Source organism: Dama dama, chromosome 29, assembly GCF_033118175.1.
Source record: "Dama dama isolate Ldn47 chromosome 29, ASM3311817v1, whole genome shotgun sequence".
In the NCBI taxonomy this organism is placed as follows: Eukaryota; Metazoa; Chordata; class Mammalia; order Artiodactyla; family Cervidae; genus Dama; species Dama dama.
In genome coordinates, this window is record NC_083709.1 from 67,161,770 (window position 1) to 67,178,411 (window position 16,642).

At 41.0% G+C, this 16,642-nt stretch overlaps 1 protein-coding gene across 2 annotated transcripts in view; it reads left to right on the forward strand.

Annotated features, from left to right (window-relative positions):
• MELK (maternal embryonic leucine zipper kinase) overlaps positions 1-16,642 on the forward strand; it is a 73,551-nt gene that overhangs the window by 25,570 nt on the left and 31,339 nt on the right. For both annotated transcript variants that reach the window (XM_061132284.1, XM_061132285.1), the window contains exons 9-11: positions 8,646-8,714; positions 10,251-10,349; positions 15,826-15,912. In XM_061132284.1, the coding sequence (XP_060988267.1) occupies positions 8,646-8,714; positions 10,251-10,349; positions 15,826-15,912 (255 nt within the window). The remainder of the gene's footprint in view (positions 1-8,645; positions 8,715-10,250; positions 10,350-15,825; positions 15,913-16,642) is intronic.

A 16,642-nucleotide genomic window follows, 5' to 3' on the forward strand; every position in this document is an offset into this window, starting at 1 on the left:
ACTCCTTTCCCAGTTTTGAACCAGTCTGTTGTTCCGTGTCCAGTTCTAACTGTTGGCTTCTTGACCTGCAAACAGGTTTCACAGGAGGCAGGTCAGGTGGTCTGATATTCCCATCTCTTTAAGAATTTTCCAGGTTTTTGTGATCCACACAGTCAAAGGCTTTAGCATAGTCAATGAAGCAGAAGTAGGTGTTTTTCTGGAATTCTCTAGCTTTTCCTATGATCCAATGGATGATGGCAATTTGGTCTCTGGTTCCTCTGCCTTTTCTAAATCCAGCTTGTACATCTGGAAGTTCTTGGTTTACATACTGTTGAAGCCTTGCTTGAAGATTTTGAGCATTACTTTGCTAACATTTGAAATAAGTGCAATTGTGCAGTAGTTTGAACATTCTTTGGCATTGCCCTTCTTTGGGATTGGAATGAAAACTGACCTTTTCTAGTCCTCTGGCCACTGCTGAGTTTTCCAAATTTGCTGGCATATTGAGTGCAGCACTTTAACAGCATCATCCTTTAGGATTTGAAATAGTTCAGCTGGAATTTCATCACCTCCACTAGCTTTGTTTGTAGTAATGCTTCCTAAGGCCCACTTGACATCATAAGATATCTGGCTCTAGGTGAATGATATACTGTCATGGTTATCTGGGTCATTGAGATCTTTTTTGTTTAGTTCTTCTGTGTATTCTTGCCACCTCTTCTTTTTTTTTTTTTTTTTTTGCCACCTCTTCTTAATATCTCTGCTTCTCTTAGGTCCATACTGTTTCTGTCCTTTGTTGTGCCTGTCTTTGCATGAAATATCCTCTTATATATGGGACAGAGGTATGTGAATTAGTAAGTTTATTTGATATTGCCAAAGTATTTCCCAGCAAAGTTCTATCAATTTATACAGTCACCAGCAATAGCATGAAGATGTGTATTTCTTCATAATCCCATCAGTATATTATATCACCTTTTTCTGTGTTTAAGATTTTTTTTGGCTATGCAGGAATTGTTTTTTTTTTTTGTTCAGTCAATTTTTTTCTTTTTTGCTGCTCCATGCTACTGGAGGAAACTTAGTCTCTTGACCAGGGATCAATCCCATGCTCCCTGCAGTGGAATCGAGGACTCCTAATCACTAGACTGCCAGGGAATTCCCGATGTTCCTAATTATTAATGTATTGTTTTACCAATACACATACTAACATACAAATTTAGTACTAACATACAAATTTCAATGTTCTCTACTTTTATTCATTTATTGAATGCATTAGTGGATTTTGGGTGAATCCTTTGGGAGAGAGGACTTACCCTCAGAGAACATAAAAGTGTTATACCCTAATAGTAGGTGTTAGATCCAAGTTTTGATATTTGGGGTAAATCAAATATTTCTGCCATGCAATGAGTAGAAAATGTCTAATTCTTGTTCAATAGAGATTTAGCCTTCCTAATTAATATTATTTACTAATACTGTATATTCTTTGTTTCTCTTACTCTGAATTTCATTTTTTACTTTTTCATGTATTTGCAAGTTGAAAATTGATTCAAATTAGGACTTTTATGCATTATTGTGGAATTTAATTTCACACATTATAGATTTTGAAATTTATTGTAATCTTGGCTCAGAACTATTGTTCCGAGTCCCAGTGTAACGCAGTCTGCTGGGTGAATCTAATTAAGGTGTCGTCTCACTTGCATGCAGTGTGTATCTTTGCCTAGAATGTTCTAAAATTCCTCAGTTGGGAATAACGCTTCCCTCAGTTCTTGGTTAGATTGAAAAACCCAGCAGTATTTGACATACTGTATGTAACTCTTGTTTAAAAGGCAGACTTTGTTTAGCTTTTGTGTTCTTTGACTATTTTAACCAAAATGTCTAAACTGCAGTTTCCAGCAGGGTTACTAATAGACTGAGTATTCATCTTATTAATGTCACCTATATTCATTCACTATCACCGCATTCAAAGACAAGCATGACTGTACTCCAGTTCTGGGTACACAAACATTAAGGAAATATAACTAATTTAGTAAATGAAAGTTGAGTAGCTTGAAAGTAAAATTGCTTTCTAACAAGTATGGTTTATAATTTTAAAGAAAATGAGCAAGTTATTTCTTTATGAGATAATACTCTACAGTTATAGAGCTGACTCTAGTACTGTTATGTGTTGGAGAGATCACCTGCCTTTCTTAGTACTGTATGAAAAATGAACAATTCCAAGCTCACCAGTATTCCCAGGATTATCTTGCTTATTAGCACACAGATCTTTTTTCCTTCCTCCCAATTGGTTTCACCCTCTATTACCTGTTTCTTGCTCTCATTTGCAAGGTAGTCAGCTCTTAAATAAACAAGAGTTCTCCAAGGACTTGACATAAACCAGGGTTGAGGGGGCAGGCTTGGTTGACACAGGGCCTTTTGTTGGAGGTGCTCCTCCCCAGCGAAACTGTTCCTTTAAGGCCTTTTCTGTTTGACCCTTTTGTAGATACATTCTTTGAATATTTAAAGATGGAACCTTTCTCCCTACTTCTAGGTACCCTTAGACTTTCTAGCCCAGTACAGTACAGTACAGTAAGTATTATATCTTTCCTTACTGTCTCTGCCCCTTTATCACTCTCTAACAGTGTTTCTCAACTTTGGCGCCACTGACATTTTTGAACTGGATGATTCTTTGTGGTGGGGGACGGTCATGTGCATTGCAGGGTGTTCAGCAGTATCCCTGGCCTTCACCCACTAGATGCCAATAGCAGCCTCCAAATCATGGCAATCAGAAATGTCTCCTGACACTGCCAGATGTCCCCCGGGGGACAAAGTCACCCTCGGTGGAGAACCAGTGCCTTATAACACTGAGTGGGTATTTGATTTCCTGGCTGAGACATAGCTTCCTCACCTGTGTGATGGGTTAGTAATCCCTGCCCGCCGCACAAGGTAAAATATGTGTACAAGTGCTTCGTGTGTGTTTGAGTACTGTGTACACATAAGCGGGTGGGGTGAGCCTGGCCGCAGAGCTCAGCTCTGGACTCTGTTTCAGTGTAGAGGATGGAGCTGAGCATGTTAGGTCATGGTGCTGGGGCACAGGCTTCATGCTTCCTGTGTCGATGGCGCTCTACAGAGCTGTTCTGTCCAAACTGGGCAAGTGGGTGGGTGGTGTGAGCAGGACTTGACTAGTTGGTTTGTTCTCACCAGGTAATCCTGAGATCCTGAGGCAGCTGCGATGGGGCAGAGCTCTCCTGAGAGGGCAGGTGCATCCTCAGAGTGACTCGCCGTTTTCACTGTGCTGAATGTTGAGCGCCCTGGCGTGTGTGGCTTTGGCCGCCGTGCCATCTTTGGTCTGCCCTACCTCTCTGCCCTTTGAGCAGCTCCCACTTCTTTTTATTTCCGATTGAACATTTATTGCCTCTTGTGCAAGCCACTTTACCAAGCGCTTTCCCACACCTTCTCTTTCACTCCTCTTAGCGGACTAACCCCGCACACGGCAATGCCCTGTGAGGAGCGCCGCTGTGTCTGCTTCACAGACAGTGACGGCAGCAGCAGTGACAGTAGTGAAGGCAGCCTCACCAGTACAAACCAGCAGAGGCTGAGTTCGCAATCCTGCACCGAGCCCTCTGCTCAGTGCTTTATGTGTACTAAGTCATTGAATGCTAGCAGCCGTTTGCGGAGTTGATACTATTATTGTATTTCTTTTTCAGATGAGGAAACTGAGGCACAGCGAGCTTCCATAGCCCATCCACACAGCTAGTAAGTGGTAGAGCCTCCATCTGGATATAGACAGTTTGTCTCCAGAGCCTACTGTTAGGAAACAGGGTCAGAAAGATGACCTAAGTTGTACAGGTTCAAGGAGCAGATGAGAGGCAGACGGGCTCAGATACAGAGCATGGCTCCAGGCGCTGCCTGTTTCCGGTGCGCCGAGCACCGTTAGTCTCATCACTTGTCCTCCCGGCCCCCCTGCGGGCGGTGTTGCTTCTGTAAGCACTAGCTTATAGCTCAGCACAGGGGATCTGTGAAGAGAGACTTCATGAATTCAGGTTAGGGTGATCAAAGGGGTGAGAAATAAGAGGCGAAGGGAAACTTGGAATCAGCCTGGTGGCTCTTGTCATTCAGTTCTTTGGTCTGAAAACCCATTTTTATATCTGATTTCTGTAGACTTCTGCTACTTTTAGTTGAGAGTACTTGTGTTTTGGATGATAGTTTTGGGATTTAATGGCATAACATTCATTATCGTAGTTCTGGTTAGGAACTGTTATTTGTGTGTTGGAACAGACCAGAAAGGGCTGGAATCTGAACCAGAATTCTCCTTGGGTGGGTAGGTGATGGCAGGAGAGAGGTAGTGCAAGTAGATTAAACCCTTAGAGATGGTCTGTTCATTTTCTGCGGTGGTTGTCAGAGGACTACAAGGTGGTGGCTTAACATGGCAGGTATTTATTCTTTCAGTTCTGGAGACTAGAAGTCTAAAGCCAAGGTGTCAGCAGGCCATGGTCCCTCTGAAGGGTCTGGAGAGACTCCTCTTGCCTCTCGCTAGCGTCTTGTGTTTGCCGGCTGTCCTCGGCGGTCCTTGGTCTATAGATGTGTCCCTCCGGCCTCTGCCTCTGTGTTCGTGTGGCCTTCTTGCCTGTGTGTTTGTGTGTCTGCATCTAAGTGTCCCCCTTCTTATAAGAATAGCCCCCAGTTATTTTGGATTTAGGGCCCAGCCTAACCCAGGACATCTTAACTTGATTGCTTCTGCAAAAGCCCCTATTTCCAAATAAGGGTGCGTTCACAGGTTTCAGGTGGACTTAAGTCTTGGGGGGACACTATTCAACCCTGTGCAGTTGCTATCCAGAGAGCAAGCAGTAGATGGCTCTGCATCCAGTCAGCATGAGCAGAGACCCACTGGAGCCCATGGAGGTTTTGACCCGTGAGCAAGACAGAGGACACTTCAGGCCGTGCAGGCTGTGATTGCAGACTCAGATCACGACCCTCTGATCAGTGTAAGTGGATAGTAGAGACAACCCCAGGCTGTCTCGGTTTTCTACAGGACCCTGGTAAGAGCAGGCTGTGTTATTTGAGGTACCAGGCAAACGATCGGTTTACCAGGAAAAAGAACATGTCAGGTACCCAGGGTTTGAATCATGAGAGACATCTGGATGCAGGAATAAGGAAAAGCTGAGATAAGAGAGTGGAGCCAGCCAAGTCACGGCCTGTCCTGCATGTGACTTGGTGCTGAGTCCCAGCAAGGTGGCTGAAGCATCTGAAAGTCCCCCTTCCCAGGGGTAAGCCTGAGCCTAGGCAGCACTGAGGCTCAGTGCTTGGTGGATGAGGGGTAGTAAGGAAGAGTGAATTAGAGGCTTCTCATTACGGTCAGAAACAGACGTCAGCACCTGACGTTGGCGTGTGTGTAGGTGCCCTGGCAAGGCATAAATAGGCGTGGGATCTCCGGGTAGCAGTGAGTGCTTTAGCTAAAGGAGAATGAAAAACTTAATAACATTAAATGTCATTTGTAAAATGAAAACTCTTGCCCTTCCTAGGAAACACTTTGTAGGTCAACCTGTCTGCTCTCATGAGAGAGTCTGAGTAAGAGGTTGAGTTGCTTTAACATTAGCACCTTTTCTTTTTAAATAAATTGCTTGATAGCGTTTCTTTGGAACTTTGACTGTTTCTTTAACACAATCAAAGTCCAGCCTGTCATGTAGGTCTCAGATTCTGAGTGATCTGTACTGTCCATTCCTCGCCTCACCTTTAAGCTGGACTGGTTCCTGTGAGAACTGTGTCCTAGACAGTTCATGAGGACAGAGAAGGCAATGCAGCTGCTAGCCGATGGCTTCTCCACCTGCCCGCCTCTGCCCTCCCAGCCTAGTTCAGTCATTGTTGGGTGTGTGTGTGTGTGTGTGTGTGTGTGTGTGCATGCGCATGTACCTGCGTGCATGCGCATGTGTGCACTTGCCATGGTCAGGGGAGTCTGTAATTTCCTTGGTTCTGTCTCACCACAGCAAACATTTGAAGCAACGGAGGGACCAGTGTTACAGCCTTTTTATTTGGCAAGCAAAGGAAAATACATCCTCGAGGCATGAGGGCGGGCTGACCCAGAAGATGCTAAGAGAAGAGAGGCCAGGGGCTCGATTTTGGCGCCTCTTTTTCTATGTTTTTTCTCCTCCCCCTGAGCCTGCCCTGTGTAAATTGGGCTGGCCAGGAGGGCTGTTTGTTCCACCTGCAGTCCTCACACCCATCCTTGGACCTTCCTTTGTTCTGTTTTCCAGGGCTTTTCCCGTCTTTGTCCTTTAGCCACCGCCATTCTGGACTACTCTTTCCTATTCTAACTACCTAACACCCTCGTCTCCCTGGACCTGTAATAGATTTCTAACTCAGGATCCTTATTCAGGTAATTTTGTCTTTGATTAGTTTTGGGGACCCTCTGGATTCTCCCAGACCATGTCCCTTAGTCCCCATAGTTGTATCACAAACAATTGTGTGATGAATATTACTATTCATAACAGTAATAACTTTTTTATGCCAATTTATTTGCTTAGGATAAATTGCTAGAAGTGTAATTGCTGGATCAAGGATATTTGATCTTGAACGCTTTTTAAACATATTTCCACAGTACTCTTCAGAAACGTTTATACTCTGTTGTTGTATATATAAGTGCTCTTGCCCCTGAACTCGAACACTGGATAATTTTTTTGAAGTTTATCAATTTAGATCATATTTTTGTTTAAATTAATTACTTTTTTATTATTAGATTAGTTGAACATGTTATCATGTTCATTGACCATTTAAAAGCTCTTGTTTTTGGAATTGTGAATATTCTTTGTCCATTTTCTTTTGGAGTATATGCTTTTATCCTATTTCTTCATTTATTCAACAAATATTAATTGAGCACCTTTTATGTTAGGGCCAGACAGTGTTCTAGGTGAACAGTACAGACAAAATCCCTGTGATTTTTTTAAAGAGTTTATATTCTAATGTAAATAGAATACGTTAGAATATTTTCTAATGTATAAACAAATATGTAGTATGACATTTATAAACAAATTTGTGTTTATAAATAAACATGTAGTATGACATATTTAAACAAAATAAATATGCTGGGTGTGTGTGTGTGCACAAAATAAACAAATAAATATGTACTATGACATATAAACAAATAAATATAGAGAAAATAAACAAATAAATATGTAGTATGACAAGTGGAGATAAGGACTGTACAGAAGGTGCCTTGGAAGGGTGGTAGGGATGATGGTGCATGAGGATGCCATTTATAATGGTGGTTTGGGGAGACCTCATTGATACCACTGGTATTTAAGGGGAGACCTGAAGCAGGTAAAGGTACAAGCTCTGCTGATATTGAGGAAAGCACGATGGTGGCGGGAACAAAGTGTGCACAGGACCTAAGGCAGGCCTTGTGTTTTACTTGTGATCATAGTTTGGTGAGTGAGGGAGAGAGTGAGCAGGTGAGTTTGAGAGGTAGCAAGGAGTTGGTGGATGTGGGACACAGACCACGCTGGGCCTGAAGCCAGATCTTCACTGTGGCATTGAAGTTCTTTACTTGAGAGCCAGCAGGATCTTTAGTAGTGGCGTGCAAACTCTTAATTGCAGCATGTGGGATCTAGTTCCCTGATGGGGATTGAACCCAGGCCTCTTGCGTTGGGAGTGTGAAGTCTTAGCCACTGGACCCCCAAGGAAGCCCATGATCCAAGGTTTCTGACCTGAGGAGTGGGTAAGGCAATCGCCATTTGCTGTGAAGGGAAATGTTGGGAGAGCAGGATCGGTGGTGATCTGTGAGAGCTCTGTACGTGATAAAGTAGGTTAGTCTTTTGTCATCTAGGTGGAAAGGCTTTCCCCCTTCTCACTGTGTTGTTAATTAACTTTGTTAGTTGTGTTTTGCTCTACAGAAATGTCAGTTTTTAATTTTGTCATCTGTTAATCTTTACAGTTTTTGGTATTGCTGTCATGTCTAGACAGGTTCTAAAAACTAATCACCGATGCTTTCCGTATTCTCATGGTTTTGTATTTGCATTTAACTCTTTAATCTGGGTAGAAATAATTTTGATGTAGATTTTGAATTACAGTTCAATCTTAATTTTCTCATACAATTAACCTGTTATCCTAGCATCATTAAACAATTTGTTCTCTGCTAAGAAAAATGATTCTGTCATTTCCTTTGAATTGGGAAAGAAGGGTGTGTGACAGGCTGCGTGAAGAGGTACTATTCTGTCACGTGTTAGTGTTTAGCAAGCCCCTAGTCTTGTTTTGGTTGATGACTTAGTGACTGTAATGTCTAACAGGTTGTAAGCATTTGTCTCCTGAGTCTCTTCCATTCCCCAAAGGGGTGGCTTTCTTCAGTGCCAGTTCTTCAGTGATAGTGAATTCTGCCTTGTAGATGATACGTGACCCGTGGGTAACCACAGCCTGTGTCCAGTTACCAAATACGCTTTTCTGTGACCTAACTTTGTCAACTGACAGTTCTTCTGGGATTATAAACTAAAATTTGCTTTAGCAATATGAACATTGTCTACAGTGTATACTTCTGTCCACTAATAATACTATAGATTCCAAAGGCCTGTAAGATATATGTTTGCCATGTCTTAAAGTTGGGCGAAGTCTTCAAGCTTAGAAGTAAATCTCTAGCATGTTGTTAACTGTAGAAATTTTTGTTAAGGCTGGTTGAACCTAAATCTCTTTAATGCTTTTCTTGTTTTTTGTAGAGAGGGAAATATGACGTTCCTAAGTGGCTCTCGCCCAGTAGCGTTCTACTTCTTCAGCAAATGCTACAGGTAATCTTTGTTATTTATTTTTAAATAATAGAAGTCTATTGCAGTTATTTGATTTTAAGATGTCTGTGCTACTACATTTATACATCACCTTTAAAAAATTCTATTCATTATATCTGTTCTGCAAATATTCTTTACTAGTGCTCTTCTTTGCAAACGCAGCTTTCTTTTTTTGGCCATACCACATGGCATGTGGGATCTTCCCTGATCAGGGGTCGAACCTGCGTCCCCTGTAGTAGAAGTGTGAAGTTTTAACCACTGGACCTCCAGGAAAGACCTGCATTTTTTTTTTTTTAAAGACAGCTAATATATGTCTGGTGATTTGGTTTTTCTTCCCTTTTCTTGAGAATTGTCAGTTTAATCATCTCTTGCTCCACTGTTTTCTGTTTTCTTGCTCCCACTCTTTGTATGCTAGACATATAGTAGATATGGAATAAACGCTTGAATGAGCTGATGTATAGCTGAGTGGGCCCTTGATCTAGTGCTATGGTTCTCAAACTTTAGGATCTACCAGAGTTGCCAGATGGGCTTAGTAAAACCCAGATTGCTGGGCTTCAAACGGAGAGGGTCTGATTCTATAGATCTGGGGCAGGACTAAGAGTTTGCATTTCTAACAAGCTCCCATCAGATGACACTGATGCTGCTGATCTGGTGGGGGCCACATTTAAGAATCACTGATTTGGTGTATTGACCTCTGAAGGTGAAAGATGGGAGTGCTGAAGGCTAGTTATCCTCCCTACAGATCAATAGGCATGCCACCTAACTTGGTTCTGACCTGAAAATGGGGATTCTGAGCTTGGCCTCACTGCTGCATCGTGTTACGTGGATAAAATGAGATTAATAGGAAGCACTTTGAAAATATGAGTACCTTATTAGTGCAGTATGTTTTTCATTATTATGTATTTCAGTTTTCCATCTATTAAGCCATCTCTACTTTTTATTCAAAATTTACTTCAAGCTCACCCACCTTGATTAAGTAGGCCAGACCACCAAATCTCCATAATGAGATTGAAAACACCTCATCCTTTCTTCTAAACTCCCCAAAACTTAATCTGTGTTGATTAATTTTCCTTTCCTCACATTTGAAAATTACAAATGGAAAAGAAAGGTATGCTTTTCAACTTGTTCTATGTGATTGTAAGCTCACCGGAGGTAGAGATTGCATATTCAGTGTGAATGCCCTGCATTGTGGCTGCTTGAATATTAAATTGGTGAATATTTCCTGTGAATAGGTTTTCCAGCAAAAGACTATTACATCATACAATAGATTGACTGAACTTCATGAATAATGTCCATACCAATGAAGTTCATGTTTGTTAAACATTTATCTTCTAAGCCGTGTTGGTTGCTATAGTTCTCTTGCTTCTATTCCCCTTTTAAAAGAATTTATTCCAAGGCCATTTTAAGGTCTTTGACAGCATTTTTGTGATGATAAAAGTTTACATCTGTTCTGATGAATTTTGAGTTCTGAGGAGAAAAAGGTGTTCTATGCTCTCCATTTGAAATGTTAATCTCCAGCTACCTCTCAATGGCCACTAGGTGGACCCAAAGAAACGGATTTCTATGAAAAATCTCTTGAACCACCCCTGGATCATGCACGATTACAACTGTCCTGTTGAGTGGCAAAGCAAGGCTCCTGTAAGTAGAATTAAAAAGCAAACAAACAAAAAACTTTGTGTGGATTCAGGATGTACAGTGATGTGGTCTAAGTATAAAAGAAAATGTATCTTGTAGACTTATTCATCAGATTGCTGTTTGGGAGACTGTAACTGAATTATACATTCACCTGTTAACCTCCCAGACAGTGGCGCCTAACCAGGCCGGCACATGAGAATCACAAGGACCCTAAAAAGTGCCTGTGCTCCCTCCCACAACAATTAATGGATATTTAAAAAGCTCCCAGGTGTCTCTGACATAGTCAGATTGTGAACAGTGCTCTGAGAATCTTGGGCAGGTTACTTAACTTTTCCAAACCTATACATTCGTCTGTAAAAAGTAGGTTAAACCTGTTATTTGTCTACTTTCCAGAGTAGTTACAACGTTGCAGTGGTTCTCATACTTTTAGGTCTGAGGCCCCCTTTAATGCTCTTAATATTAATTTATTAAAATATTTATTAATTGATTCACTTAAAAGTAACAGTACTATACCTGTTAACAGTTTATCACAAATGAATATTTTTATGAAAAATGAATATTTAAAAAATAAATGTGGGAAGAATAGCGTTGTTTTACATCTTTGCAAGTTTCTTTAAAGCCTAGCTTAAAGGAGGGCACTTGGATCTCACCGGCTTCTGCATTGTCTCTTTTGTTATATTGTTTTGATTGGAGATTCTTCGGGGTCTGCAGACCACACTACACCCTGAGAGTTGGTTTAATATATATATATATAGGAAAGAACTTTAATACAGGGTGCTATGCAAGTTTAAACAATTATATTAACAAGTATTCCTACATTACTGTTTTAAAAATATTTTTTAACAATTGGCAGTTTGAACTTGATAAAAATGTGAGCGTTACTAAAGAATATGTGTAATTAAAAAAATTATAGTTAATTAAAAATATTGTGTTAGTTTTAGATGTACAGCAAAGTGATTCAGTTATGCATGTATATATATATATATTTTTTCAAATTATTTCCCATTATAGGTTATTATAAGATATTGACTGATAGTTCCCTGTGTTACACAGTAAATCTTTACAGTTTATTTTATGTAAGGGGTAGCCACATTTTGCATATTAATGAACTATTGCTACATTGAAAAAAAACAAATTTAGTGATTTAAAACAATAATAATTTACAGTTTCCGTGGATCAGTAATTTGGGGCTCAGCTGGGCTGCTCTTGTGTGGGTCTTACCTGAGGTCACTCGTGTGGCCGCAGTCAACTGGGGACTCTAATGTGGCTGGATTGTATGAGATTCACTCAAAAGACCAGCTCCTGGGACTCCCCGGTGGTTCAGTGGTTAAGACTCCATGCTTCTATTGCAGGAGGCTCGGTTTTGATCCCCGGTCAAAGAACTAAGATCCTACATGTGACATAGCATGGCCAAAAAAACCCCAGCTGTTTATGCTAGTCGTTTGTTGGGTCACATTGCGTCCAGCAGGCTACTGTGGGCTTCCTGATATGGTGGCTGGATTCCAAAAGAAGCAAGAAAGTGGGCAAGCCCTAACGCTCAAGCATTTTTCAAGCCTCTGCTTTCATTGTACTTACTAATGTCGGGCCAAAGCAAGCCACAAGGCAAAACCCAGAGCCAGTATGGAAGGCGTAGGCATCAAAGTTGGTACAATTCTTATCCCCTTTTCATAGACAAGGAAATCAAGAAGTTAAACATAACTATTTAAGAAATAAATATAGTGAGAAGAGTGGCACTGCTTTACGTCTTTGCAAATTTCTTTAAAGTCTAGCTTAATAGAAGACACTTGGGTACTCATCTCCTTCTACACTCTTTTGATACATTGTTTTGGTTAAAGCATATGAAGAAAATGTAGCCTCACACAGGTATGTAGTTAGAAAAACATTTTAATGCTTTAAAGGAGAAGTATTTTAATAGCCTTATCAGTAATTGGGGATGTTTTCTGATAATCTAAAATGTCTACAGTGAAGTGGAGTTTGTGCATGGGTCAACAGAACAGTTTGGAGACACGCCACATTGTAGACCTGATACAACTGTAGGATATTTGCTTTCTGGAAGAATCACACCAATAAATATAGATACCTGGAAAAATAGGCTGTTTGTTTTTAACCCCTTCTTACTGGTCTGTCCCCTGTGAAGACCACACAGCCTGACCTCAAATCCCTCCTGATTCTCCTGTGATTGTCAGTCTCTGAAATTTCTCTTCTCCCTGTTTTCTTTCATCTTTTAAGACATCTTCAAGCAGCAGCTTCATGCTAATAGCTGAGAGCCTACAGACAGCAGAACGTTTGCTGTCTGAGCAGCGTGGCAGCCGGGCCAGGGAGCTGTGGTGTGCCCCTTGCGGGATGGTGACCATGCGTGGCGCCAATGCCTGTTTTCAGCCATTGGGGGTCACCGTTTCTCCACGTGTGGGAGGGCTTTGCATGTCTTCTCAGCCGTGATCCTTAACAGGGGAGGGTATGCTAGTGTTTGCAACAGAGTAGAGGCCAAAATGAAGACCGTCTCTGATTTCATCAGCACGAAGATTATTTTAAATTGTGGCATTGTGTAAAGTAGGATACATAGTTTTGAGTGTTTTGCAAATGTATATGATTCTCCTTACATATTAGTATAATAATTGCTCATATATATTTAATGCTTACTATAATAGAGAAGTGTGCAGCCATAGTGCTGTGGTATAACAATAGAGCCCTTAGGATAGAACCGTTCAGGGCTTTTTGTCTTTAACTCTCTTAATTCCTTTAACCCTCATATAAACCCTCTGAACTGGGTACTGTTGTCCCCATTTGCAGATGAAGCAGTTGAACACAAAATCATGAGATAACTTGCCCAAGGTCAAATAGCTAGTAAGTGTAGAACCAGGATCTTAACCCAAGCAGAAGGGCTCCAGAACATAATGGATCTGACAGGTCAGCAGTTGAAACTCAGGTCCTGTATACTGTGTAGCGGTAGCCTTTGTGATGAGCGTTGCTTGTCTGGTCTCTGTTGGAATAGCTATTGGAACAGAGTCTCGGAGAGGTGGCGCTGTGGTGTGGTAGGAAGAACCCTAGGCTAGGGTGAAAAATGCCCATCTTGGGCAAATGGCATACATTTTTCTGAGTCTTTCTCACCTCTAACGTGGGTGGGTATTCTAATGTCAGTCTCTTCTGTATGTTTGGATTATGTTTTGTCGTTTATAAAGTGCTTTAAATGCAATGTCATTCATCTGTTATATCTGCCTTACTGAGCTATTGCAGGGATCAAATGAGTTATATACAGAAGAGCTATAAGGGATTATTGCTTTTTGAAGTATTTGCTTGTCTGCCTCAGTATTGTCTTTCATCAAGGGTGAACTATAAAAAATAATTCAGGTTTACTTGGATATTTAAGGTAGAGATGCTATTCTGTAACTGTATGCACGATCTTCTATCATTTTCACACGTAGCTGTAGTGCTCAAGTATTGTATAAAATGGAAGTTATATTCAGTTCCATTTTCTACCCTACTGAACAGGGAATGTCGTAGGCACGGATAATCCACAATAATTGGCTAGCTTTTGGCACACATTTTTGATTTAACTGGAGTGTGTGTGGCTGAGAATTCAGAGTACTTAAAGTATTGAACCTCTTTGAAAAACCCAGTTTGAGAAACCGTATTTTTCAGACTTTGGTGTTTTGTCCCACTCTTTTCATTCTTTCCAGTTCAAGAGCCCAGCAAAGAAGATCGCATCGAGTCCCTTCCTCCACATACCGTGTGATAAAAGTACAGAGCAAGAGGCTGTGGGGGAAGAGGTTTTTGTTTTTATGAGAGTAACTTAAGGTCATGGTGGGAACCCCAGAAATCCCGTCTTTCATGCTTGAGCAGTGATATCAACAAGAAGATACCCAGCTGAGTTGTAAAATGTCTGGGCTTCTGAGTCTGAGTTCTTCCTGAAGTGGGAATCTACAGTTCGGGGAACTGCTGAGGTCAAAGAATCACAAGGAAAACTTACTTGTGGCATTGGTGACTTTCCTGGAACCATCAGTATAAACCTCTGTGGTCTCCACATTCTCCATAGCCCGTGAGGAACCAGCCGGTCATGCAGGTCATTGTTTGTACCGTCCCCGCGGTTTCATGGTGGCGCATGGTTTTCCCTTGAGTCTGTTGAGACAACTGTGGTGTCCAGAACAAGGGAAGGTCATGGTAGTGCTCTGCCTTCTGCTGGGCAAACCTCTCTTGGATCTTGAGGGTCAGTGACAACCTGAACTATGATCTAAAGAAAGGACCAGATGGTTGGGAGGAGTTAATCATTGAAATGGTGGTTAAAGGGACTGGAAAAGAGAATGCTTGGAGAAGAAAGGTTGCTGATAATAGGAATATTCAAATTTATGAAAGGCTCTTATACCAAAGAGGAAACAGAATTAAGACTGTTAGTAAAAATAGTTCACCATTGTTTGAGGGCCTCTTCGTTTAGGTACTCCACATAGCTTGCATATGTTACATGGCAGGTGCCATCTCTATTTTACAGGATGGTGTAATAACATGCTCAAGATCACACGGTTCTTTTGTGATAAAATGATGAAAACCAAGGTCTACTTCTAAAGCCTGTCAGCTGTCGGACTGTACCGGTTCACAGTGGGTAGGAATCAGAAGGAGACAAATTTTAGGGGAGGAGGACGAAGCTAGCCATCCCAGCTGTTCTGGAGATGAAAACTAAGTAGAAAGTGAAACCTTACTTACTGGGGCTGTTGTGAAGTGAATTCTTACATTGGAAATATGACTTTATAATTACATTCCTTATAATTTTCTTCCTATGTGATTTTCTGAACTCCTGTTGGAGGGACAGGCCAGACCCTGCCTGCCTTTTCATTCTCAGTGATCCTTGTTTGGTTCTGAGAACCTATTTCTGGTCCCATCTCTGGTGAGGTCTCATCCTGCAGGGATGCTTTGGATCATTTCTGTCCTTAATCAAAATAATGTTTGTGTAGAGGCAGTATTACTTCTTCCTTTAACACTTGTGCTTTGCCAGGACCTTCATCATAATGATGATTGTGCAGCATCTGTGGCACCATCAGAAGGGCTCCTTGGCTTGTGCTAAACCCAGACATAACCTGGGAGACTATGTGCTACAAGTGTGACCCACTCTTTACGCGGTCTCTTGTGCAGACACTAGTTTTTGATGCCTAGATATCTGCTCTTTGGTGCAAATGCCGGTCCCTGTGTTGCAGGAGGGGAAGAGAATAGAGTCCCTGGGCTGCAGCGCAGAATTGTAGCAGTCGGTCAGATGATGATGGGGACGTGAAGAGCTAGGAAAGAGAGCTCATCACCTTCTTGAACTGCTTATTGTTATCTGCTTATATCTAAAAATTGTGGAGGATGTTTATTCTTACCTAAGAGTTTGACAAACTCATGTTGTTTTTACATGTTGGTGTTTGATTTTACAAGGTAATTATCATAATTTAAAGGTTTCAAAGCCATAAATATTTTATTAACGTTAATAAAATCAATAAAAATTTTTTTCTAGCTTATTCACCTTGATGAAGATTGTGTAACGGAACTTTCTGTACATCACAGAAACAACAGGCAAACTATGGAGGATTTAATTTCACTGGTAAGAAATACAGCATGAATTTGAAAGTATTATCTTTTGTTTCATCTTTTTTTTTGTTTTATCAGTACATTAAAAATAGTATAGCATTTTTCAGGCCTAAGATTTTATTCCAGGTGAAAATACTGTATTGCACTTAGTTTGTGTATATTTTCAACTCTTTTCTGATGTCTGCGAGATATCCTCTTTAGAAATGAGGTTGAACAAAGAGAATTACAGTGGAAGAAAAATTAAGAAAGAGATCAGATGAGTCCAGAGAATTTTCAGAGTTCCAATTCTGACAACTTTAAATTCTTTAACACAGAAGTGTGATTCTGCCGTAGCAATGAGCTTTCTTTCATTTTACCTGAAAGCATCCCATTAGCATCACATCACCCCCAGCATTCTGAACCAAATACATGAGATGATTATCATGATTTCTGGTGTTGGGTCATTTTTAGCTGTTTCAGATGCTTAAAAACTAGATCCTATATGTAGTTCCTGCTGGAAACAGGCTGTCTCCGAGTACGTCTGATATGATGGGCAAGGATCGCATCCACCTTACCTCCTGGTTCAGTACCATGTCTTTCATCACCTATGAATTGTGTTTGCTTTTTCCTCTTTTCTAACTTGAAAGGTAAAGGCCTTAAGCAGATTTTTTTTTTTAAAAGAACTAACCAAAGCTTTGCTAAGCCCCAAGTTTTTTCAGTGAGGAGACACGAAAGAATTCTTTTGAATGACACAGTAAGTCTTT